The 25,583-nt window shown below is 46.4% G+C and overlaps 1 protein-coding gene and 1 long non-coding RNA gene across 5 annotated transcripts in view; one reads left to right on the top strand and one right to left on the bottom strand.

Moving 5' to 3' along the window:
• The window catches only part of LOC138513908 (cathepsin S-like), a 46,506-nt gene extending 44,433 nt beyond the window's left edge, over positions 1–2,073 (top strand). The window contains exon 8 of the mRNA XM_069629050.1: positions 1,189–2,073. Coding sequence (XP_069485151.1) covers positions 1,189–1,288 — 100 coding nt within the window. The 3' untranslated portion in view covers positions 1,289–2,073. The remainder of the gene's footprint in view (positions 1–1,188) is intronic.
• LOC138513910 (uncharacterized) overlaps positions 1–8,035 on the bottom strand; it is a 519,082-nt gene extending 511,047 nt beyond the window's left edge. For 3 of the 4 annotated variants that reach the window (XR_011281841.1, XR_011281843.1, XR_011281844.1), the window contains exon 1: positions 7,940–8,035. This is a non-coding gene — a long non-coding RNA (uncharacterized lncRNA). Of the gene's footprint in view, positions 1–5,627; positions 7,170–7,256; positions 7,357–7,437; positions 7,522–7,939 lie in introns of those variants that run through there. The other variant, XR_011281842.1, reaches the window with a different exon arrangement.
• Between the last annotated feature and the right edge of the window lie 17,548 nt (positions 8,036–25,583).

Below are 25,583 nucleotides of genomic sequence, written 5' to 3'. Positions count from 1 at the left end.
ACAGTTTTGAAGCAACTTTTTGGGGACATTTCAAAAGCCATGTTCACATGTACATGTATTTAAATGAAAGTACAACATATTGATGGTTTTCCTCCTTTCAGGTCATGCATAGTGTGTAAAGTCTGCAATCATCCTCTTGCTCGAGTGTGATATGAACGTTGGAACACAAAGGGCCTCATTACGACCCAGGCGGATTTCGCGGTGCTAAATGCACCGCGAAGCATGGCGGAAAGCCGCCGATAGCGCCATGGGGGTTGGCGGATTTACCGCCCCATTCCGACCTTGGCGGGGCGGTAAATCCCCAATCCCCATTCTGCCCTTCCCCATTCCCATTTTTGCCCCATAGGGTATAATGGGAGTGGGGAAGGAGTTAATTACGCCACCGTAAAATACGGTGGCGTAATTAACAACGAGGTCCCGTAGCGCCATGGTTTTCTTCGCCTGGTAAAACCAGGCGGAAAAGGCCGCCATGGCGCTACGGGAACTCGTAGTATGGCGGAGAGGTACGCCATGCACTACGCTGGCGTAAAACCCTCTCCGCCAGGGTCCTAATGAGGCCCAAAGTGTTTTTAATGCACTTTCTGTTGCCACCAGAGTGAGTGCCTCTTACGAGATAATTTTGAGGGATGTTATCAACATAAATATCAACTTTCTGCACTATAACATTAGTGCTTGTAAACATTTTAACTGAATCGCATTTTGTAAGTATTTGTAACCCCTGGGACTCTCCTTCCTTGAAAATAAAATGTTTTCCATATTCTCACCATAACAGAATATTTGTCAAATATATTTTTATAAAGCACTTCTAAACGACTTTCACTATCTTATATGTTTTACTCCTATTGTAATGCATATTACCAACTTAGTATGACTCATTTACAATTCTGTCTCGTCCATTCACTCTCATCATTTTACATGGACATATACATGGTGTATTTACACCATTTCCCTAAATGACCTTTTTTAAAATATTGATTTGTTTGTTCAGATTCCTCACTCCTATGCCACACTGCTTAAATCATTCACTCCTCAATCATTCATACTTCTTTCTCATCCAAATGCCAATTGTTGTGTCCATTATCTTTTTTCATGAAATGCTTTGGTCCCCTATGGTTATTAATTCTCAGTGCCTTTTCATTAGATCACATTGTAACTCTGGTCTTCATTCTCTTCTGTTTTTGCTTTTAGTTGGGGACCTCAGTGGGGAAATGAAGGATATGCAAAGGTCAGGCGTAATGCAAATGTCTGCGCCATCAGTGATATGGGCGCTGCCATGGATCTTCAGTGAAATGTGCGGCACATCCGGGATAATCACTTATATTGAGGATGTGTGTCAGTGAGCTGCTGCATGACCAGTCAGAGCTTTGAATATCACATGCATGTGTTCTAACATATCACAAGCCCAGTGTCAGGTGCATTGTCAAACCCATACAATGCCATCATTATCCAATCACAAGCCCAGTGTCAGGCACATTGTCAAACCCATACACTGCCATCATTATCCATATTTCTCACATCACCTTGGTTAATTTATTGATGATAGATCATGAGGTCAATTTAAGATTAAAATCAGTTTGAAGAATTGGACAGTGCATTTTTCTCCCCCTTATATGTTTCCTTAAACATTGTTGATGACACTCCCGGTAACCCCAAGCATAGTCACAGATGTTCATGCTGTGGGCAGTACTCTTGTTTTCACCTTTCCTTCAAATATCCACACACTGACAAGCTGTTCATCATCACAGAACCCGCCAAAGAGTTTAGTGGTTCTTACCATCCCATTACCCATTGAGAATCATGCCTGCTCAGCTACATCCCAAATTATATGTAGACTACTCCTCCACAGTTTGGGCCCCTCTCTGGTTTATACTTGTTTTCTAATGTGTAAAAGATCACACAAAGACCGTCAATTATTAATAACGGTTTGTGTTACCAAATTACAAATATATATACAATTAAATACATATATTTTCTACTTATTCATATATTTGTGATAGAGTTTGGGTCCTTCTGTGTTATATTCACTAAGACTGTTTCCCTGGAATAAAGCAAACAACATGTTTTACCATCTAAGCAATTTGTCAGGTCATTGAGTTGCAAAGAGAGGTCATGTACAATTATTCACAGAAAATGAGCTACCATTTTGCATTTCTATTTGAAGTCACCTTAGCAAATCACATCTGTGTTTAGTGTTAAGCACAGACTAATCCACAGGACTATCTCACACCCTGACAGCGACAATGCGACAATTAGGCACTGCTTATTACCTGCTTTGGGGCACCACTAACTGAGATACAACAGATAATTCCAATTTGGTCCTTAGGAACATCAAAACATTTCCCTCTGTAATGAAGAGGGATGTCAAGTGGTGCTACTTGTCAGTTCACATAAGACTTGCCTAGGCATTGCACCCGTTTTGATGGTTGACCTAGCAGAACACACAGTCACCAGCCATTTCTCTGAACTTGCACTCAGCATGTGCAATCACCAGTCAGAAAAGTCCAATGGAAACCCACTATCATAGCCACGCCATTGAGAAAATAAATGTTTGGAAAGGGAATATATGCATACGTTGGTGAATGGCATAAAATAGTGAACAAAGAGAGGAAAAGCAGGGAGACCGATGGGATGTGTGGAATGAACTTGATGGGTTGGCGATGAAACCCATATTTCTAAAAAAGGGAAGACAAATTAATACTAAAAAAAGGAAAAATAATAAAAGGTCAATATAGACCACACTCAATGAGGGGCCATTCAAATGTATGACCCATAACTGGTTGACCTGAGAGGAGACAGTCACTAGTCCACTATCCCAAGACTGAGATGTTTAGCAGTTGAACATCATCTGGCTTATAATGCCCTCCCCTACCAGTAATGCCCTTGTTGTACACCTAGTATCCCTCTGGAAACCTTTGCAGCCCTGGTACACTCTGTGGAGGACAGATGGAAAAGAGCAGGGGTCCATGATGCTCATCACATTTGCCCCCCAGTATATGGCAGTGATGTATGCGGCAAGGTTATTCCTGTGCTCTTCCTTTTGGGCTTTTTGAACAACATTTTGTTAGTCGAAGTTGGACATGACTGAGCTAAAGAGTTGTACGAAAATACTAAGATGTCTAATTAAAACCAAAAAATACTAAGATGTATAGACTAAATACTAAGATGTCTAATTAAAACCTGGGGGCCTGTGAAGCCATAGCTGGGCTTCACAGGCCCCCAGGATATTCCCCAAGTCTGTTTCATTGCTGTCTTATGTTTTATTGTTGGGCTGTGGCAGACACGTGTGAATTGGGGACTGCTAATGGCCCCTTTCTCTGACAAGCATCACAGCTCACTGGGGCCATAAGCTTTGCAAAGCCCCTCATTCTGCATATTCTCCACAGTAAATGGCTGCACCACGTGAGCCTGAAACAGTATAAAGCATGCACACTTGTACATTTTATTCAGAAAGTACCTGTGAGAAATTCTGTGATGTGAAGACAAGTAGGGCAATACACAGAGCTGTGGGGTTGTCTTGTGGAGTAAGACATTTTCAAGCATCAGGGTGTTGCAATAGGTTTGCAGACTTCTTGAATTCGAGAATCAGGGGTGTTTAAAATGACTGTTGAAAATAAGGAAAGGGGTGGTAGAAAAAATGGAGACAAGCATGGGTGCAACTTTAAACTTATAGTGCCACCACCGGACTTTCTTTGGTAATATCATAGGTACTCCCTGTTCACACAACAGGGCTGATTCATAACCAATGTTTAGCTTGTCAAATAGTTCACTGAGTTAGGATATGTGTTCCATCTGCAGGCCACTGCATTGGATCCCAGCAGTGTTAACTCAGTCTTTCCTTTAGGAGTTTAACACACTGCATACAGTTACATTGGCTAGCACAGAGCTCTCAAGTTTCCCGTGTTCATGCAGGCAACGGCCAACCAGTGCTGTTTTTGCTTGGAATCCTGGAACACACAGCTTTTCCTAAATTTCAATTTGGAAAGTCCCAGTATTCGGAATGAAAAATCAGCGCAACATGGCCTATCCTGTGCATGGTCATAGGAATCTTGAGAGCTCTGGTTATGGTATTACCCATTTTAATGATACTCAGTAATAGCTCTGTGGTCATAAGACTCTTTGATACATGCAGGCAGCCCACCCCTTCCCCTGAAATACCTGAACCACTTCATTAGATAGGGTGTCAGGACTTGAGTAATGGCATAATCCTAGGGATGTTCTATTAATTTCCTGGAAATTGTGCTAGCACCATTGAAGCCTATTTTCAAAATGTCCCCCGGGGTACCCTCGCACCTCATCCTTATGCTGATATGCTTGTTGAATTTGGACATGGCACATAAACTCCAACTGTTTTAAAGTTCGCCAGCTACTTTATTTAAAATTTGCATTTATTTTTATTTTGGGGGAGAGATATTTGGCAGTGCACCAGGACTGGATGGTAGATAGGCAGTCAGGGATGATGGATGGTGTAAGAGTATCAGCAGGCAGTTTGAAAAAGAGCTGTGTGTCATCTGCATAGCACTGGAAGTTCGAAGAGAAGGAGGAGATGAGGCATGCAAGCAGAGAAAGGTAGATGTTAAAGAACCAGGGGAAGAGGATAGAACCCTGGGGTAGCCCACAGGTGGAGAGGGAGGTAGGAAAGGAGAAGATGCACAGGATGACTGGGGCCGAGCGGTCAGTAAGGAACGATGTCAGCCAGTCCAGGATCTGTTTCAAGATACCAAGGGTATCATGGAGCCTTTGTACGAGGATGTAATGGTTGACTGTGTCAAAGGCAGAGGAAAGGTCGAGAAGGATAAGGACAGCTGGGAAGTTTGGAGTCGAGAGATGCAAGCAATTCTTCACAGGTGTTCAGAAGAGTAGTTTACGTGCCTCTGGATGCTCAGAATCCAGATTGATGGTTGTGGAGACCACCAATACGTTCAGTGTGTGAGTTGAGTTGGGGCAAGACCAACTTCTTTAGCAGTTTCCCCAGTTGGCAGGGCAGTTAGGATCTGATGATGGTTTTTTTCAGGAGTGGGCACACAAGGGAGTGCCTAAGAGAGGATGGGAAAGCTCCTGTGACAGAAAAGTAATTGCAGAAGTCAGCAAGAGCCAGGCAAGAGAGACAATGGGCCTCATTAGGACCCTGGCGGAGAGGGTGTTACGCCAGCGTAGTGCATGGCGTACCTCTCCGCCATACTACGAGTTCCCGTAGCGCCATGGCGGCCTTTTCCGCCTGGTTTTACCAGGCGGAGAAAACCATGGCGCTACGGGACCTCGTTGTTAATTACGCCACCGTATTTTACGGTGGCGTAATTAACTCCTTCCCCACTCCCATTATACCCTATGGGGCAAAAATGGGAATGGGGAAGGGCAGAATGGGGATTGGGGATTTACCGCTCCGCCGAGGTCGGAATGGGGCGGTAAATCCGCCAACCCCCATGGCGCTATCGGCGGCTTTCCGCCATGCTTCGCGGTGCATTTAGCACCGCGAAGTCCGCCTGGGTCCTAATGAGGCCCAATGTTATCCTTCATGGTCCTGGATGAGCAGGGGGGAAACCTGCTTATAAGAGGCCATCATGGAGCGGACCACTCTGGTAATTTCTTCAGGTATGAGAGGGGTGAAGGAGGAGAATGAGGAAGGGGAGAGCCTGCAGGTGAGGGGGTGAGGGACGGGCTGTGAGGGTGTGTAGCAAGGGCGGTAAGGATGTCCTGGGTTTTTGAGGCAAAGTGTGAGGCCACTGCATTGCAGAGGTCCTGAGAGGGAGAAGGGGAGGAGGAGATTGAGGCAGAGTTGGCTAGTTCTCTGCCGATCTTGAAAAGTTCGGCTATGTTATTGGATGCACCAGAAACCCGTGCCTGAATGTGGGCTCTTATCGTGGCACAGATGGAGTGTCTGTGTTGCCTTTCGAGCAAGCGGCAGTCCAGTTTGTCAGAAGCAGATCAGCGACACACACAGTGGCACGGAAGAGAAGTCTGCTCTGGCCACCACCCTATTCCCCTTATACAGGCAGCATATGTTAGAATGACGTGGAAACAATGTAAGTCAAAGCAAGCTACATGCACAGAATAAATATATCCCACACGGTCATCAATATGGCACCATTCTCTGGTCTAAATGATCCACCACCCCAACATTCCATTCCCACATTATCCATCTCTGGCAATGCCTCTGGTAAATGGGTCCCCAAGATGACTTCCTGAAAGAGGGCACACAGAGCCATGCTAATAAAATATAGCCTTTGTTCATACGGGTCAGTTTCAAAACATTATAACATCTTTTTACAGCCTCAACTTTGATGGGACTCTTATGGTTTTCAGCAATGTGTGACAATTAGATAGCCACAGAGGGACTTGCCACATCTGAGGGATGAGACTGAGGGGGAACCAACAAGCCAGCCTGGGCAGACAGGCAATCACAATAAAACTCTAACACAGCTAAAGAGAAAGGCAACGTGAAACTTTAAGGTGGGAGAGGAGTTGAGCTGATATGAGGGGCAGAAGGGTTAGTGAGAAAAAGAGAGAATTTGGTTAGTTACATGAGAAGGAAAGGCAAAGGACATGAAAACAAAAGTAACGATAATTTGAGACTGAAAGAAAAGAGGGGGAAGAGAACTTGCGTGATAAGATAGACAATGAATAAGAGCAAGAGAGCACGAAGCAAGTCTCACATAAAAAAGAGCAGGGGAATGAAAAGGTAAGCAGGTTAATACATGAAAAATAAAAGGTATGGAGAGTGGGAAAGAGACCCTTGACATTGACGCTCTGGTAGTCTCCTATAGTAAGCAGTGGAGCTAAGGTAGCGTATGTCAATTAGCTCTTTCAAAGAACAAGGGGGAATTGAATTGTTTACAAAACATAAAAATGCAATTTATTAATTTCTCAGAAACAAATGTTTAAAACAGCAACTTATGCCATCTCAGGCACATGAAAAAAACATTTTATACACATCTCAAGTGATTATGCATATAGGTGTGTTACTACAACTGAAGTGACTGTGGTTTCATGTGTTTGTCAAAAAATGAGACAACACATAAACATTGTCGACACACACAAATCAGGTGTTTCTAGTCTGGTGAGTGGATTGAACTGCCAGCGGTTGAAGAAATGAAGGACTGCTGGAACTTGCACCGGACTGTCTTCAGGACTGGGAAAACTTAGAGCGCGATGGCGCTAAGAGTGCCAGGCACCTACAGGTAGCAAAAAGAGGGAGGGGGGGTTTTAGTAGATAAAATGCGAAGTATGTTTATAAAGAACACTGCGTTAAGGAGACATACCTAAGGTAGTGGGAGCATCGTGGCTGTGAGTTGTTTAGATGCCATTTGTAGAATATATCTCTGGCGGATGGTTGTAGTCCTTAGGATGGACTGTTGGTCTCTGTAACAATTTAGAGAAGCCCAATGTGATTTGTGTTCGCCAAAAAAGCTAACAAAACGTGAAGAAATCTGTTGTTATTACCTGGTGTGGCTGGAACCGAATCCAGGTAAAGTCGGAAGGGAGAGGAATCCTCTATCCGGAGTGCAGGATACAGCCGTAAAAGAGCTGTGGAGGGGGGGTGAGTAAAAAGTGGATTTAATCCAAGAAAAACCGGGCTACAGAGGTAAAAAACGGTGCTGATGCACTAGCGACCTGGTGCCTTGGAAAGGGCTAGTTAGGCTGCTGAGTGTAGGTCGAGTGTGAGATAGGTCTGCATGACTGAGACCAGAGTGATCGGGTATAGAGACATCTTGTGCATGACTTTGTGGTTCTAAGCGGTGGCAGAATCATGCATGATTGATCAATAGTGCCGTTTTTAGACAATTTAAACAAACTGTACGGGAGGTGCTTCTAAAAAACGACTGCCGTCAAGTGGAGGGATAAAAAGCAAAATTATGGGTACAGATGCCATATTCAATAACGAGCAGAAAATGAACGGTGATTGGCGAAGGAAAGTGGTTGTTGCGAGTGGAAGGAAGCTTACCTCTGCAGGAGAGCTGTGTAACAGGCTCGAAGTGTTGTCTGCTACTGACGCTTGCGTCTGGAGCAGCAACGCCCATAGATATTTAGAGTCGGTGAGGCTTGCTCGAGGCGCATGTGTTCAGAGAGTAGTGTCCGTAGAAAAACACAACGCAGACGCGTTAATGAGTGTCGGATTGCCGTGTGTAAAAAAGGGCACAGGGTACCTGCAGTGAATGACAGAGGATCGAGGGGGAGGAAAGGAAAATGCTGGCAACGTATGGCACAAAAATATCTTACTTTCACTCAGAATATTATGTGTATAAATTGTATCACATGTTTACATATTAGTTAGAGCCAACCATGAAAGGCACAGCATTTAGACACTGTCAAGTACTGCAGTTTCTGTACATATTAAAACCTTGTGACATATATTTTGTTTGTATATGGCAGTATGAGCAGTATTCTTAGACAAGGAGCGCATATATGGTTCATGATATTATGAGCCCAAAACTCGAAAAATGGAAAAACCGCGCTTTGCTGAAAGGTGTAATGTGTCATGGTCATCTATGACTTATAACAAGTAGTTTAAGAGGCATGCAGGAACATGCGCGTGCATTGATAGACCTGAATGATTAAAGCCGAGCAAGAAAGGCACAACATTTGGACATAATCGAGAACAGCAATTTCTTTGCATATTAGAAACCTTGTAACATACATATTGTTAGTAGCAGTATGAACGGTATTCTAAACAAGGTGCATATATATGGTTCATAGTGATATGAGCCCAAAAAACATGGAGAAGCCGCATAGTATATATTAGAAAACTTATAACGTCCATATTGTTAGTGGCAGTATGAAGAGTATTCTAAACAAGGTGCATATATGAGGTTCATAGTGATATGGGCCCAAGTATGGAGAAGCCGGGCTGGGCTTATAAAAGGGTCAGAAAAAACCTAAGACAACTAAATGGAGTGATATGGCAAAGTGAAAGTTTTTTACCATAGACATATTAAGGTTGTATTTTACATTCAAGTGTATGGGGATATAGCTCAGGTGTGCAACACCGTACCAGTTCACAAGGGAGTTCTGTTATGGCTCTAGATATTAGAAGGCCGGTCACTTATTAAAGAAGAGATTCCACTAGATGGATATATTGAGGCCGTCTTTTACCGAGTCAAGGCGATATATCCACTTATGTTCGAGTTTACAGAGTGCCAGATCTCAGTTACCTCCACGAAAAGGGTTGTTGACAGTTTGTAGGACAAACCAGAAGATGTCGGTATGGCTGTGTTGCTTTTGCTTGAAGTGTGCTACTAGAGGTTTATCATCGACCAGGTTTTTGACACAGGAGCAGTGTTCGCAGATTCGTTGTTTGATCTCTCTTTTGCATTTGCCAATGTAGATCAAGTCGCAAGGGCACTTTATGGCATAGACCGACCATTTCGTCTTGCAATTGCTAAAGTTTGGAAAAGTCCATCTGATGTCTTTTAGGTCAATAAATGCAATGTTGTCGTGTTTGGCTCTTCTGCGTGCTTGCTGTATGATGTGGTTGGGGAAACCTCTTTGTTTGAGTCGCAGACTCAGATCATTGCTTGTGGTCTCGTATTCGGCATTTTCTACAATTTTGACCTAACCCTCTGGAGTCAAGCCCCCTTATAAAAAAAGAGGGTTCCCTGCCCTTATTTTATACATTCGAGTGGGAAAGAGATAAATAAATGAAGATGGAGAATATACTGCCAGGAATAAAAAAAATCTCAGTAGAAGCGGACCAGGAAAGAACGGGCTGTAGACAAAGAAACAGAGGGAGATGAAGGGAAGAAAATATATACAACAATGAAGGCATGGGTAGTATAAAAGAAACCAAGAGGCTATATATGGTGAGTGCTCGGCTGACAGATAAGTTTGAAACAGATAAAGGAAAAACTGAAAGAAAAATCAAGGGATATGGGAGGAGTTGAAAATTATTAAGTTCAGGAACATTATCAAGTTGAAGAGAAAATGAACTGATAGAGGTGAGAGAAAAAATAGACTGTGGTAAGTAATGAGAAGCAAGTGAGAGTGGAAAGTGTGAAGCTTATGAAAAGAAAGAGGAAGAGGGTGACCTTAGAGCCTCTGCAAAAATCTAATTTGAACTGTAAGAGACAGGAGGAGAAACAGCTGATGGAGAAAAAAGGTGGCGATGGGGAAAGGCTTGTGAATGGGATGAAAGAAGTGAGGCCTCGGCTTCAGGAATCTAGCCGCCCCGGCAAGAAATTATGAAAGAATTAGAAAAATAGGTTCAAAGATGGACTATTGTTGGATGATGAAAAATCATTCATGTTGGTAAAACAACCGATAATTTCCATAACCTACTTTTTGCCTAAAGTACACAAAGCATATGAGGGCACACCAGAAGGAAGACCAATTGTAAGCAGAATCAGATGGGCAACCGTAAAACTTTCAGAGTACATAGACAATATTCTAAGACAGAAAGCACCAAAGTTCAAGGCATATCTCAAAGACACAACAGATACCATCATACAATTAGAGACGATCAAGTGGCAACCCGGATTTCTATTAGCAACAGGAAGGACACAGCATACTGTATAGGACAGCAAAGACTGCTTTGCTGTTCAGAAATATAACACATTAATAGCCAGTATTAGAATGTGAACCAAAGCATATGAGCTTTGTGCATTTTTCTTATAGGGAAAAAAAGAAAAAAAGAAAAAAGGGAAAAAGAACAAAAGGAAGACAAATAGAGAGTCGATGAGAGAGAAAATTGAATACCAATCAATACTGAATCAGAATTATGAGAAACATGACAAGGGTGAGTGTATGTCCTCTTCTCAGATAGAAGTGGTTATGAAACTAGAGGTTTAATGCACTTAAGTCTCTGTTTATATACATAGAATGTATGAACTTGGGTTCCTTTTTTTTTCACTTTAGAATCTCCCCTGAGGAACCGTGGCTAAAGTCATGGGGAAACACGTGTTGGGAGACAATTTGGGAGACAAAGTTTGTTATTGAAACTTTAAGTGTATGGAGTATCCAGAACCTATACTGAATAAACAAATTGGAATTAACATAACCAAGTGATTGAGTAATTCTTCCCAAGGAGCGCACTAAAGGGTACCAACTTTATTTCTCGGAATTGTCCATAAAACATGATTTAGCGATCAAAAACTTGGATTACATATTCAAGGACGAATCAGCATCCCATTACCAGTATGTGGAGATAATAAAGGAAATGCTCTTAACAACTTTAGAAAACAACATCTTCATGTTTGATGAAAAGTTCTATAGACAAAAAATAGGGGTGGCAATGGCCTTAAAATATGCCCCGGCCTTAGCCAACCTCTTCATGGGGATGTATGAGGATACGCATATTTACACACACATGGTTTAGCACAAAAAATGTCATCCTGTGGGCAAGGTGCATAGACAATGTACTCTTAATCTGGAATGGAACATCAGAAGATTTGAAACAATTTATGACAAGAGCAAACAAGAATGATTTTGGCATCATATTCATTGGTACTACCAGTAGAAGTAGTATCAATTTTTTGGACTTGGTAGTCTACGTGGAAGAAAATAGACTACAGACAAGGACATACCGTAAGGAAACCGAAGTCAACTCGACCCTTTTTGCAACAAGCTGTCACTTTGACCCAGTCAAACGTAGTATTCCAAAGGGTGAATATATTAGGGCTCGCAGAAACTGTGCAAACCAGGACACCTTCAACCAGGAATACGATTTACTATTGAAAAGATTCAGAGAGAGAGGTTACAATGCCAAATGTATGAAAACAGCATGTGTTCAGGCATAAAGAATGACCAGGGAACAGACCTTGATCCTGAGAGTACGACCAGAAAAGAGAGAAAAAGAAAAAGTTAATTTTATCACCACATGTTGTAGCAACAATGGAATAATAAGACAAATTTTGCGCAAGAACTGGTACTCGTTGAAACTGGACGAACACATCAGTAAATACATAGATGACCACCCTAGTGTCATCTACCGAAGAGCTCGCACCTTGAAAATGAACATAAGCCCATCTTTGTTGCCGGAAGAAGAGAAACTGATTCAAACCACATGGTTACAACCAGCAGTGCCAGGATTTAGGAATTGTGGCGTGTGTACGATGTGCAAACAGGCACATGAACCCACAAATAAATTCAAAGATATGAATGGAACCATTGCTACTGTCATGGAAAATATAAACTGCAAGCCGAAATTTTTAATATATGCCATCATCTGCATTTGTCACAAACTTTATATAGGGAGTACTATTCATGAAATGAGGACTAGGATACGAGAACACTTGTCCCTAATTGCAAGTCAAGATGGAACATTACCACTGGCAGTACACTGGCAGACCTTTCATCAAATGGATGATAAACGTGACATCAGATTAATCGGTCTGAAAAAAGTGAATTTGGGCAGACGTGGAGGAAATAAAGAAAATGTTTTGAGACAACAAGAAGCACGTGCAAAATGTAGATTTAGATCTACAGTGGTTGGACTTAACACGGAAAATGAGATGGGGGTATTGCTATAAGGAGATCCCAGAAGATCACTCATTAGCAGTAAACATGCTCATATTGATGATTGCATACAGCAATATTGGTCTATTTGACTTAGTAACATTGGTGTTCTCTTGCTTTCATTGGTCATTATCTAACAATTGTATTAACAACATTTGGGTTCTCTTGCTTTCATTGGTTCACTTTAATGTTGCATAACTGAAGGAAACGCGAATATAATATCAGCTATGAATAAATAAGAATGTAACAAGACATCTTGTGAACATAATAGAAGTAGACAAAAGAGTTTATAGAAGAGACCTGCTGACCCGCGACGCAGTTCATCTTAATGATCTGTTACAAAGCGAAATGCAAATGTATTGTCAATTACGAAAAGATGAGAGAGATTTTTTTAATATAATAAGAATAGACGAAAAACTGTAGAAGAATAGGCTTGCTGACCCGTGATGCATGACTATATAATTTAAATTAATAAACCATCTCTCGCTAATGCATTTAGAACTCATATGATAAGATACAGAAAAATAGAAAATTCCCAGAGTCATGTTTTATACTAATCTGTCAGCATGGGCACTGGGACCACATTTACCATTAGGCACGGCATCCAGGACCCAAAAAATGGCACCCATGGATGCCGTAGTAACAGTAAGTAAAGAAGGACGAACATTACCACGGTAACGCTAACACAACAGGAGGAAGGCAAATAGAATGCACATCTGCAGCACTACGTTGCCGACGCTAGGAGACTGCAGAAGGACTTTTGAGGTAAGCCCTTATCCCGATTCGGGCTTAACATTTCATCCGATCATGAATACTTAGAAGGTTCTCGTGCAATGATTAAGCGCGCATCATTCAGGCATGAAAGAGAATTGTAGAAGCTATTGTCAGGATTGAAATTATCGTTAATTACAGAGCGCAGACTCCATGGCAAGGAGCATGCTCCACATAGATGCATTTCAATAACCAAGTCATAAGTTTGGAATAAGGAAAGAGAGTGAACTACACAAGTAGTGCGCGCAACAGAATGTAACTCTGATATTAATGACCAATTGACAGGAGCATTGTCGCTATGATAAGTACAGTGGAATACCAACTTTGTATGTAAACAGGGCTTTTGACATGGACTAGTAAGTCTGAGTGGAACTCATCAATTTGAAGCAAAAATGCTAAAATAACTGGATTGCAGCAATTAAATGGGTAATGGCAAAGGCATGAAAAATTATAATAAGCATAACTAACAGATCCTTTACCTCAAAAATACTACAGAGTGACATTACTTTGTTCCGTCGGTAGGGTTCAACCCTTAACTTTTGTGCAACCTATCTATACTACCACAGACATAATTGTCAGAAATAAAACCGTTATTTGGTAGGAAATCTTTTTTCTTTTTGAACAATAAAGCAATGTAATAACAGGATTTACAAAATAAGTTTTGAATCTTACTAATATGAATCTTTATGGGGTTTTTCCTTGTACATGTGTGTGTATCTTTTCAAATATCCTAAACATCCACCCCTATTCCCCTTCCCCTTTTCTCTGTGATAAACAATTCTATGGTCAATTTGGACACTGGAATGATGGATAATCACTACACGCGTTCTGATTTTGTGCTGGGCTTATGTAATTGTGCTTTAATTGTTTTGTATTTATATCTGTGCTGATGGTTTAAAAATGATAATAGCGCTGAATGAAAAAGACATAGCAATTGCCGAAACACGTGTCTCACAAAGGGCTTCCAAGACACATTAAATAAACATTGAGACTCACTGTGAACAACTACAATCAGTTTTTTGTATCTTTTACTGCAGTGCGGCTAAATAAGTGAAGAAGGAGTTTTCCTTTTTTTCATCATGCATATTAGAGGCGGTGGCATGATCTCCTGCTCTCCATCGCCTGTCCACGTGGCCGTGGGCACGGACCGGCAGCAGTCCTTTCTAAGCTGTCTCAGAGGGATGGGACCTAGGCTGCAAAGCATGTACTGTACCCGGAGATGCCAATGTGGGTGTTCAATCGAGTTTAATCTCTCTTGGCACCCAATTTACAAAGTAATCTCACTTGTCATTTACAGCTTACCACAAGAGGTTAATTGTGTGCATGCAATGAGACACAATCTAATTATAAAAGCAAGCCTTATGGTGGGTCTAGAGGAAGCACAGGTCTCAGGAGAAACTGAGGCGTTGCTGCTGTGACCACGGGTGGCAGTGCCTATGGCTTTGCTGGAATTGGACGACTCACGCCTGCGTGCAACCACATGGCACACTCAGGTGGGCTGGCTCCAGATAGTCTGGGGCCCGGGGAAGTCTGACAAAAACGATTTCAGCACCGAGCACCAAGGTTGAAGTAGCACCAAACGTCCAAAAGGGCCAGTATTTTCTTTATTTAAAAAATGCATTTGCAAATTTTGCAAATTCATGTCAGATGCTCTGAGTGGGGAGCCCGCCAACCCTGACGGGGGAGGGGGTAATGGGATGGTGGAGGGGGTGCACCAATCACCAGGGACGAGCCAGAGGTGGCAACCGCACCGCCTGCCCTCCCTGGCCCTGCCCTGCTCCCAATCCCCACTACCACCAAAGGTTCCTTTCATGTTCCTCCCTGGTGAGCTAATTCCAGTTCAGGCCTTTCCTGTTTATAGGAAAAGGCACTCCTAGCAGTGTTCTCCTCGGCATCCCATTTGCATGGAAATCCCCTTATTTTCCTAACAGGTAACACAGTGGCCAGGTCCTAAGTGAACAAGCAAACAAGTGAAAGATCTACAGCCTTGACAGAGGTATGAGCCTTTTTGCTCTGCATTGCAGAACCGAATTTTCACTTGCTTCAGGCCTCCGACATTCCTTAAGGTGAGTTCACCCTGGCAAATTATGTTGGGGCATTCTGCTTATCAATTAATGTTTCCTGACCATGGGTATGTTCAGTGAAATGTACGTAAACTTTGGCAAACCTGGTATAGATTTTGAATGCAAGCAGTTTACTCTGCTTCTCTTATACTGGGATAGTTATGTCTGTGTGATGACGTCCTGCCACTCAGGTGGCCCATCATTCAATTGTTGACTTTTCCTCACTCTCCATTGATTTTGAAGGGGATTCATAACACTCTGACATAAGTCTTTTGTGCAATCGTGGTAGTATTCCTGTGCTGAAGAAAAACCTGGTGCCCTCCACTTCTCAGAATGGAGATTGCTCGCCTGGATATTATCCAAGGAGGAGACTGGCTGTGCCCTGCATTTGGGGGTTGGAACAAGTTACTTACCTGTAACTGTTGTTCTCCAGCATGGGTCTGGCATGGATTCACATGCTCATGAATATTCCCCGTCGTCAGGCTGGGAATCCTCGGTAAAGAAAAAACCAGTATCAGTTTCGTTTCTGATCTGTCTTTCGTAGTAATAACCAATCACTGGTCTCTGCGTCATACTGACCACAGCCAATGACTGCCCTCTACCTAAGCACCGCCTCTGGCAGCCATCTTCAGATTTGGAAGCACGTGAAGTGGCAGTATGACCAAGTGAAGAGCCGCAGAGGGGTAGGCGGGAGGGTTCGCATGTGAATCCATGCCAGACCCATGCTGGAGAACAACAGTTACAGGTAAGTAACTTGTTCCTTCTCCAGCATGGGGTCTGGCATGGATTCACATGCTCATGAATAAAGAATACATAGCAGTACACACATGCACAACCACGGGAGGTGGCAAAGGCTCAACATTAAGCATCACATCAACTCAACATTAAGCATCTTACCTCCTCACCAGGCTCACCTCAGGCGAACAGGTTGCGCAGCACTGCTTGGCCGACCCTGGACTCCTCCCTGGAATCCCGGTCGACGCAGTAGAATTTCGTGAAGGTGTGCGTCGACCTCCACGTAGCAGCCCTGCATATGTCCAGCAGGGGCACACCAGATAGGAACGCCGTGGTAGCTGCGATCGCTCTGGTGGAATGGGCTCTCGGACGGCCAGGCAGCGGTCGGTTTGCCAACCGGTGACAGCACATGATACAGCCGGAGAGCCATCTGGAGATGGAAGCCTTCGAGAGAGCCTTCCCCTGATTGACAGGTCCAAAGTTCACAAAGAGTTGTGACGTCTTCCGAAAACCCTTCGTGCGGTCCACGTAGAACTTCAGCGCTCTAGCTACATCCAGCGAGTGCAAAGTCCTCTCAGCCGGCGACGAAGGCGACGGGAAGAACACAGGTAACACCAAGGGTTCGTTGAGATGGAAGTCCGACGGTACCTTGGGCATGAAGGAGGGGTGCGTCCTGAGCACTACCCTCGTGTCGTGGAAAGTCAAGTACGGGGCCTTGCAGGAAAGGGCCTGGATCTCTCCCACTCGTCGTGCGGAGGTGATGGCCACAAGAAAAGCTGTTTTCCACGATAGAAACTTCAACGGGGCCGAGTGCAGAGGCTCGAACGGAGGTCCCATGAGCTTGGTCAGCACCACGTTGAGCTACCACGCCGGGGCCGGAGCCTTCACCGGCGGGAACGATCTGAACAGTCCCTTCATGAACTCTTTCACCAGACGATGAGACCACAAGGACGTCCGCCCCGTGGTTCTGGTGTACGGGAGATCGCAGCAAGATGAATCTTGATGGACGCGTGTGCCAGACCAGCTTTGGCCAGCGTCAGCAGGTACGGCAGTACTTGGGGAGCCGTAATCCGTAGAGGGTTAATCTTCTGTGCGCGGCACCAGACAGAGAACCTCTTCCATTTGTGTCCGTCGCATTTAAGAGTCGAGGACGCCCTGGCCTTTGCAAGAACCTCTCTGCAATCGGCCGGTATGTCGTATCCTCCAAACTCTAGCGCTGCAGGAGCCAGGCCTGCAAGTTCAGCGACTTCGGGTCGTGGTGGAGGATGGCGCCTCCTTCCCTGGAGAGTAGATCCGCGTCCGCCGGCAGCTTGATCGGCGGGGACGCTGACAAGTCCAGCAAGTCCGGGAACCATATCTGCCTCGGCCACGCAGGTGCGACGAGGATCATCCTGCACCGTGACCTCTTGAGCTGGTTGACGAGCCGGATTAGCAGAGGCAAGGGAGGGAACGCGTAGAGGAACAGGCCCTCCCAGGGGAACGAGAAAGCATCGCCCATGCTCCTCGTCTGGGGAAACCTGCTGGCGAACCTCCGGCACTTGGTGTTCGTCGCCGTCGCGAACAGGTCGATCTGGGGTGTGCCCCACCGTCGGAAGAGGCGATCCACCAGATCCTGCCGTAGTTCCCACTCGTGGCACGAGCGCAGCTCCCTGCTGAGTGAGTCGGCGATGGTGTTTTTTATCCCTGCCAGATGAAACGGCACCAGAAAAATCCCTTGGGCGACGGCCCAATGCCACAGGTCCTGCGCCTCCTTGGACAGCGCTGGGGACCTGGTTCCGCCCTGTTTCCTGATGTAAAACATGGTGGTGGTGTTGTCGGTGAAGATCCTCACCACCTTGCCCTTGAGGGACGGAAGGAAGGACCTGAGGGCCCAAAACACTGCACGGAGCTCCAGGACGTTGATATGCAGGGACTTCTCCGTCGGGAGCCAGAGTCCCCTTGTGTGCAGATTTTCGGTGTGCGCTCCCCACCCTTCCAGGGAGGCATCCGTGGTCACAGTCTCCTGGTGGGCTGGGGTCTGGAAGTCCATGCCCGCCGTCAGATGCGCGCGGGTGCCCCACCACCGTATCGCTCGTCGGAAGCTCTTGTCGAGCTTGATCCTTTCCTCAAAGCTGCCCGTCGTCTGGATCCAGCGCGCATCCAGGAATTCTTGCAGCGGGCGCATCCGGAGCCTGCACATGGGAATGAGGTAGATGCAGGAAGACATCATCCCGAGGAGGGACTTGATGGACCTCACTTTGGCCGCGTCGGCCACCAACATCCGTTGCACCTTGCCCAAGATGGTCCTGGTCCTCTCCTCCGACGGGGAGGCCAGAAGGGACACTGTGTCGAGCCTCGCTCCCAGAAACAGTGCGACTTGCGCGGGCACCAGGTGGGATTTGGCGTAGTTCACGGAGAATCCCAGGTCCGTGAGGAGTTGGACGGTCCTTGCCGTGTGGACCACGGCGAGCTCCCTCGTCTTGGCGCGGATGAGCCAGTCGTTCAGGTAGGGGTAGACGTGAATCCCCTCGCGGCGCAGCTGCGCCGCCACTGGTGCGAGGCACTTGGTGAATACCCTGGGTGCCGACCGTAGTCCGAAGGGAAGGGCTTTGAACTGGTAATGACGCCCTTGGACCACGAACCTGAGGAATTTTCGGTGCCCCTTTAGGATGGGAATGTGGAAGTAGGCATCCTCCAAATCCAACGACGATAGGAAGTCTCCTTCCTCCAGCTGACCCAGGACGTGCTGGAGGGTGACCATCCGGAACTTCTGCGCCTTGATGAACTTGTTCAGACGTCGCAGGTCTAGGATGGGGCGCCATCCTCCCGTCTTCTTCTTCACGAGGAAGTATCTCGAGTAGACTCCGGAGCCCCGAAGCCTCTTTGGGACGAGTTCGATGGCGCCCTTCCTGAGCATCGCCTTTACCTCCAGGAGAAGTTGAGGGACGTGAAGTTCTTTCCTGGCCACGGGGGGGACGCGCGGGCACCTTCTTTGAAACTCGAGTGCGTGGCCCCGGGCCAGGGCGTCCAGCACCCAACGGTCGGTGGAGATGGACTCCCACACGCTGACGAAGCCCGCCAGCCGGCCTCCCACCGGGGTGCTTCGGTGGGGGCCCGACCCCACGGCCGGTTCAATCCTGCTTGGACGCGGCCTTGCCGCCTTGACCTCCTTGGCAACGACGGCGGGGTCCGCTAGACTTGCCTCGTTCTCTGTAGGCCTCTTGCGACGACGAGCGGGCTGCTTGACGGTAGGAAGCGAAACCGCCGCCGGAACCTTTGGAGGCGCCCTTGCCTCCGCTGCTCCGAAAGGGCGTCCGTCGCAAAACTCCAAGGGCCCGGGCCGTCTCAGTATCCGCCTTGATGGCCTGAAGGGAATCGTCCACTGTCTTCCCAAACAGGTTGTTCCCGTCGAAGGGCATGTCCAGGACTCTGGTCTGGACGTCCTGCCGGAAGTCCGTAGCTTTGAGCCATCCACGACGTCGAAGGCAAACGCCGTTGCCCAGCTGGCGGAACCCAGTGTCGGCGATGTCCGTCGCCACGGTGATGGCGTGGTCCGAGGCCACCTCACCTTCCTGCAGGATCTCCAGGGCCTCCGCCCTCTTGTCGTCCGGCAGAAAATCCAGCAGGGGAGCTATCTTGTACCAGAGCTCCCTGTCGTAGCGAGCCACGATAGCCAAGGCGTTGGCCGCTTTAATCGTCGTCGCTGCCGACGAGATGACTCTACGTCCCATAGCATCCAATTTCTTTCCCTCGCCGTCCGGCGGGGAAGTCGATGTGGAGGCCGCACCCCCCCCCCGCTTTCTTCCTGGCTGCCGCGGAGACGACGGAATCCGGGGTAGGCTGCGCCCAGAGGCACAGGGGGGCCGTGTCCGGGACCCGGTACTTTTTCTCGTACCGGTCTCTTCTAGCTGGCGTCGTGGAAGGGTTCTTGAGGAGGGAAAGGCCCTCATCCCAAATGTCGTCCAACAGAGGCACTGCGAGGACCGTCTTCCTCTTGGCCTCGCGCCGCTGATAAAGGAAGCCTTCCTTTTTCTTCTCCTCAGGGCAGAGTTGGAAAAGCTCGGAAGCCCTGGAGATCATGGAGTGGAAAGATCTGATCTCGTCGGGCGGAGAAGCCCTGGCAGGAGGCGACGACGGAATATCCTCGTCGTATGCCTCGTCGTCCGTACCCGTCGCTGCCGTGTCAGTCCCCGTATCATCCCCTCTGGTGGACGGGGAGGAGGGCTGGACGGGGCGCGACGGTTGAAAAGGAGGTGGTGGATGGATCCTTCTTTTCTTGGTAGGGGGAACACCAGAAGGTCCCTGTTCTGGATCCCCCGACGGGAGAGGTTCCTCCGTCGGTAACGGTAGCCTCGTCCTTATCTCGGAGCATAAGGACTGTATGGCCAACAAAATGGCCGCTGAGTTGTCTTGCGGCGCTGGCAGAGGGGAATCCGACGGGCGAGCAGGGGCCCCGTCGGTATCCTCGACGATGTCGTCGTCGTCACCTGCGTCGGGGTCCATTCCGACGGGCTGGCCTTCTTCCACGCCTAGGCCGTGGCTTAAGACCTCGATCAGCTCCTCTTCTGAGGTTGAGGCCGAATCTACGACGACGCCCTGCCCCCCCTTCTTCTTCCCCACGGAGGGTTTCACGGGGGTCCTATCGATGGGCACAAAAGAAGACTCCCTCCGAGGAGGCAGGGAGATTCTGGGCCCTAAGGTCGCCACCACTGGTGCAGCCTCCACAGGCTGAGCCAGGGCCGCCGCGACCGTTTCGATAGAGGGCTTGGTCGGATGGATCAAGGCCTTCGCCACCCTAGGTGCGCTCACCGCCTTATCCTTGAGGGAGGGGGCACTGCCACGCTCCTCCTCTGCCTTAGAGCTCGACCGGGGCCTTTCCAGGAGCTTCGCCGGGTGCTCGGCCTTCCTCTTACCCGACCCAGAGCGTTGGCTCGTGGTTGATGGTGCCGGGGAGGGTGCGCCCTGCCTGGCGCCCGTAGAGCCCGACCGTTCGGCGCTCCCGGTGCCAGCGGACTCGCGGTGCTTAGCCTTATGTTGGGCCCCCGTCGCCGGGGCGCCCTCAAAGGTCTTAGAAGACCGCTCGGATTTCTTCTTCTTCTCGCCAGACGGGCTCTTACCCTCCAGCCAGTTGGCGAGACGTTGATGGCGGTCCTTCATGGTCCGTTCCGATATGTTGCAGCAAAACACACAGTCCTTCTCCACGTGCGTCTTGTCCTCATGAAGGCAGTAAAGGCAGAAAGAGTGTTCGTCCTCCTTAAAGACGTTCTGCAGCTGGCATCCAGGGCAGACCCTGAACAGCTTTCCGGGCGTCGAGCTTCCCTTCTCCTGGGCCATCTCTGAGACCGGGCCTGAGAAGCTTCTGGAGTCCTCCGAAGTGTAGCTCGACGAATCTTCACCCTTGAGGGGCGCAGACGAATCCGACACGGGTCCCCGTTGATCGGATGTAGGATCGGTGGAGCTTGAGGCTCTTTTGACCGAAAGAATAGAAGTTTTTTGTGAAAAAAGCGCGAAAAATAGCACTAACGCTCGAGAGCAATAGCACGAGGATCCCAACACATGAACGTGCGGTAAAAATCTGAAGATGGCTGCCAGAGGCGGTGCTTAGGTAGAGGGCAGTCATTGGCTGTGGTCAGTATGACGCAGAGACCAGTGATTGGTTATTACTACGAAAGACAGATCAGAAACGAAACTGATACTGGTTTTTTCTTTACCGAGGATTCCCAGCCTGACGACGGGGAATATTCATGAGCATGTGAATCCATGCCAGACCCCATGCTGGAGAAAATATGTGACACCACTCCTACAGGAGATATAGGATGATCTCCACACTGAGGGTTGTCATAGTGTTTTGGTGTTGTAGGTCAGTGATTGAGTTGAGAAGAAGGTTGATCATTTTAAATTTGAAACTGAAGTTTTTTTGTTGTATATGGTTTTAAAAAACCTTAACAAAATTACATATAGTTACATCATTATTCAACAGATATCGGTTTATTCACAGTCACAATTAAAAAAATATATTACTAGTTAAAAACAATACATAAAACAATCCTTACTTTTTTCTAATAGCAAAGACCCTGGTAACACTTAGTGCAGTTTACTCTCAATTACCAAAACTGCTTCAGAAATACAATTCTGTGATATATCCTCAACACACCTTGCAATCACAGAACACTTTTGCTATTAACCAGGTTCTTTTACATCAAAACAGTACAAAGTGGAAACATGACAAGAGCGTTCCTAAATACACTAATAAATAGCGCAAGGTTTTTATCTTAATCAGCTCCACAACTAGTTATACAGTTGACACCAAGTTGTCTTCAATTATTCTTAATAAACACACCAGTGCAGAAATTAATGGGTTGTGATTCCCAATCATCATCCTTTCCCATAGGAATTCCAAACAATCCACAAATTCGGGATTCACACATTTTATCAAAAGATTAGTTTGGGGTGTTCTGAATTGTGAGTATTCCAGAACCAGATGTTTAAGTGTTTCCAAGGGCTCGGTACAGCTGGGAAATCTACAATTCACCTGTTGCGAGCTAGTTGGACAACTTTCCTTGTGCTTACAACGTTCTCTGGTCCGGGATTGATTGCATTTAAAACGTATAAAATACATACGTGTATACATACAGGGAAAGATACTTATATGAGCAACAAGGCGATCTTTTGTGTGTGAATTTTGCATATTCAATATGCGATGCGTACTATAGTCCTACAGCTGATCAAGTGTGGCAATCCAATCCCTCTCAAAGCGGTGTCCCATCTGGGTCTGGCAGTGGCACACACTGATCTTGGCAGGATTGAGATCAGACACAAAATTAAAAACAAGAAGACGGATATCTAAATGCAAATATGGATGGCTCCTGCTAGTGGAATGCATTCGAAATGCCTCCCTCCTGAAAATGATAACATATTACCTGTCACACCGGGAATGACATTCAATTAGCCAGTTGGTTTTAGGGACGGACATTCGTTCAAGGGGAAGAAGGGTTTGTGTGCACTCTGGGAGTGGGGTTTATTAGCATGCAGCAGGCATGCAGGTACTAAAGACATGGTGATAGATGCCTCTACTTCACGAGCGACGCTCGCACACCAACCACTAACGTAGCACAGTCTGCATGCCTGTGGTACATTTTGTACAACAGAGTCAGGCTGGGACACAAACCCACCTTTAACCTGGCTCTCACATTCCACCAACACGCCTCGCTCCTTCCGTAACTTCACGTGCAACAACATTCTTCTTTGTTTTCCAAGCTTCTTCTTCATCTAGAAATTGTGCTTGTGTTTAATTTGCACAGCACCTTGTTAAAAAAAAGCATTGAACTCCCTTGGTGTCAGACGCTTCCCGACACCTTTTATGTGCTCCAAATGTTTACAGTCGAATGGTGGCGAGATAATGCTTGAAAAGAAGCAAACATCTGTATGTAGCCGTTCCTGCTTAAGTCACATAAAAAGATCCATTGGAAAATAGGCGTATATAGCTTACATTAGTCAAAACAATATATAAAGGCAGGAGGGGGTTAATCCGTGATTCAGGAAGCAAATCGAGTTTTCAGAACGAATGGGTTCCATCAGCGAGATCGTTTACAGGGTGAGAATGGGGCAAGTTTAATTAAATCGAGGTAGCAGATTTGAGGGGGTGGCATGATCTCCTCCTGCTCTCCGTCGCCTGACCTCATGGCTGTGGGGATGGACCGGCAGCAGTCCTTTCTAAGCTGCGCCAAAGGGATGGGACCTAGGCCCTAAAGCATGCGTTGTGCCCGGAGCTGCCAGTGCGGGTGTTCAATGGAGTTTAATAGCTCCTGGCGCCCAATTTACAAACAAATCTCACTTGTCATTTACAGCTTACCACAAGAGGTCAATTCTGTGCATGCAACGAGAAACAATTTAATTACAAAAGCAAGCCTTATGGTGGGTCTAAAGGCAGGCCAGGCCACACGAGGAACGGACTCGTGCTGCTGTGACCACGAGTGGCAGTGGCGATGACTTTGCTGGATTTGGATAACTTGCAATTACGTGCGCACAGCAGGCACGCTCAGGTGGGCTGGCTCCAGATAGTCTGAGGCCCAGTGAAGTCTGACATAAACGTTTTCAGCACCAAGCACCAAAGTTGAAGTAGCACCAAACGTCCAAAAGGCACGGCAGACGTTAGTGTGCCCAGTTATATGTATATTTTTTAATGCATTTGCACATTTTAAAAAAGAATTTCAGATGCTCTAAGTGCGGTGCCCGCCAGGGAAGGGGCCACCGCACCCCATTACCTTCCTGCAGGGGAGTTGCTAGGTCTGGAAAAGGCCTGGGGCTAAGCTGATGTCGGAACTGTTGGGACTGGGGGCTAGCTAGTCTTTTGGCTGTAGCTCCTGAGATTCTATCTGGGGCTACAACCAAAAGATCAGGGGCTGGAGCCCCTTTAGCCCCCCCCTAGCAACGCCCCTGCCTTCCTGGCTCTGCCACTGATCCCAATCCCTGCTGCCACCAAACGTTCCAGTTCAGGCCTTCCTGTTTATAGGAAAATCAGCTCCTAAACATTTCCTAACCCATGTTGGTATGCTTGCTACATGCTAGGGTCTTCTGATTGTATGGTTCAAGTAGACTCCGCCCACCAGTTAAGGGTTGACACCCAGAGGATATGGCCATCAGTGCAGGGATTAGGATGACTTCTGAACTTTGAGAAGTGTTCTCTGTTATTTGACAGTAATGGGAGGTTTTTTTTCACACTATTCAGTATTCAATGTAGACAGTAGACAATGTAAAAAGTATAAAATATAAATTATTCGATTTTAATTTTTTTAAGCTTTTTTTTAAAGAGGTCTGCAATGATTGAATATGTGTGTGTCTGTTTGAAATGTTCAGCATACTTCTCAATATGCTACAAACCTGAAATTTGGCATGTGGGTAGGTTCCATGGTGTAGACAATGTAAGAAGTATAAAATATAAATTTATTTTTTTATTTTTTAAGCGGTCTGCAATGCTTACCCCAGCCATATGGCTATTCGCGCCGTAGTTCTGGCATAGTTCTACATTCATTGTTCCTAAAGTTCAGCAGTTAATGAAAACTTCAGCAGTTAACTGCTCCTCAACTTTCCACACTATCAACTTTCTAGGTGACATTACCGGCACTCACTTTTGAAGCCATGCGATGACACAAAATATTGCTTTCGTTGTAATGTGGGTGACAGGAAATGCTGCATGTCTCTTCAATAGTGTCATCAATGACGTTGTCCATCACATTGTGGCAAATCTCCCATGGTAATTACAGGAATTTGGTTTCCCACGGAAGTTGATGAATGTATGCCATCTCAACAGTACGAAGCTTACATGCTTCCCAGCACTTCAAACTTCCACGCTTCATCACCAAAGAATTACCAAGCGAAGTACGGGTACACCAACTAGTTGTTTATATATTCAAGATAAAATGCTGCCCTACTTGCAGTAACTGGACAATGGAAAGGCTGAACAACATTTTGTGTACAAAGTACATGCACGACAACCTCTGATCATAAAGGTGTGTGCACTACAGCCCTCAATAAATATAGGGTGTGCATTACACTCCAAATACAATTATTATTATGGTATTTATTGAGCGC

Source organism: Ambystoma mexicanum, chromosome 12 (genome assembly GCF_040938575.1).
Source record: "Ambystoma mexicanum isolate Mex_15411 chromosome 12, UKY_AmexF1_1, whole genome shotgun sequence".
NCBI lineage: Eukaryota > Metazoa > Chordata > Amphibia > Caudata > Ambystomatidae > Ambystoma > Ambystoma mexicanum.
Note: the sequence above shows the minus strand (reverse complement) of the source record. Positions and strands in the feature narration are given on the sequence as shown.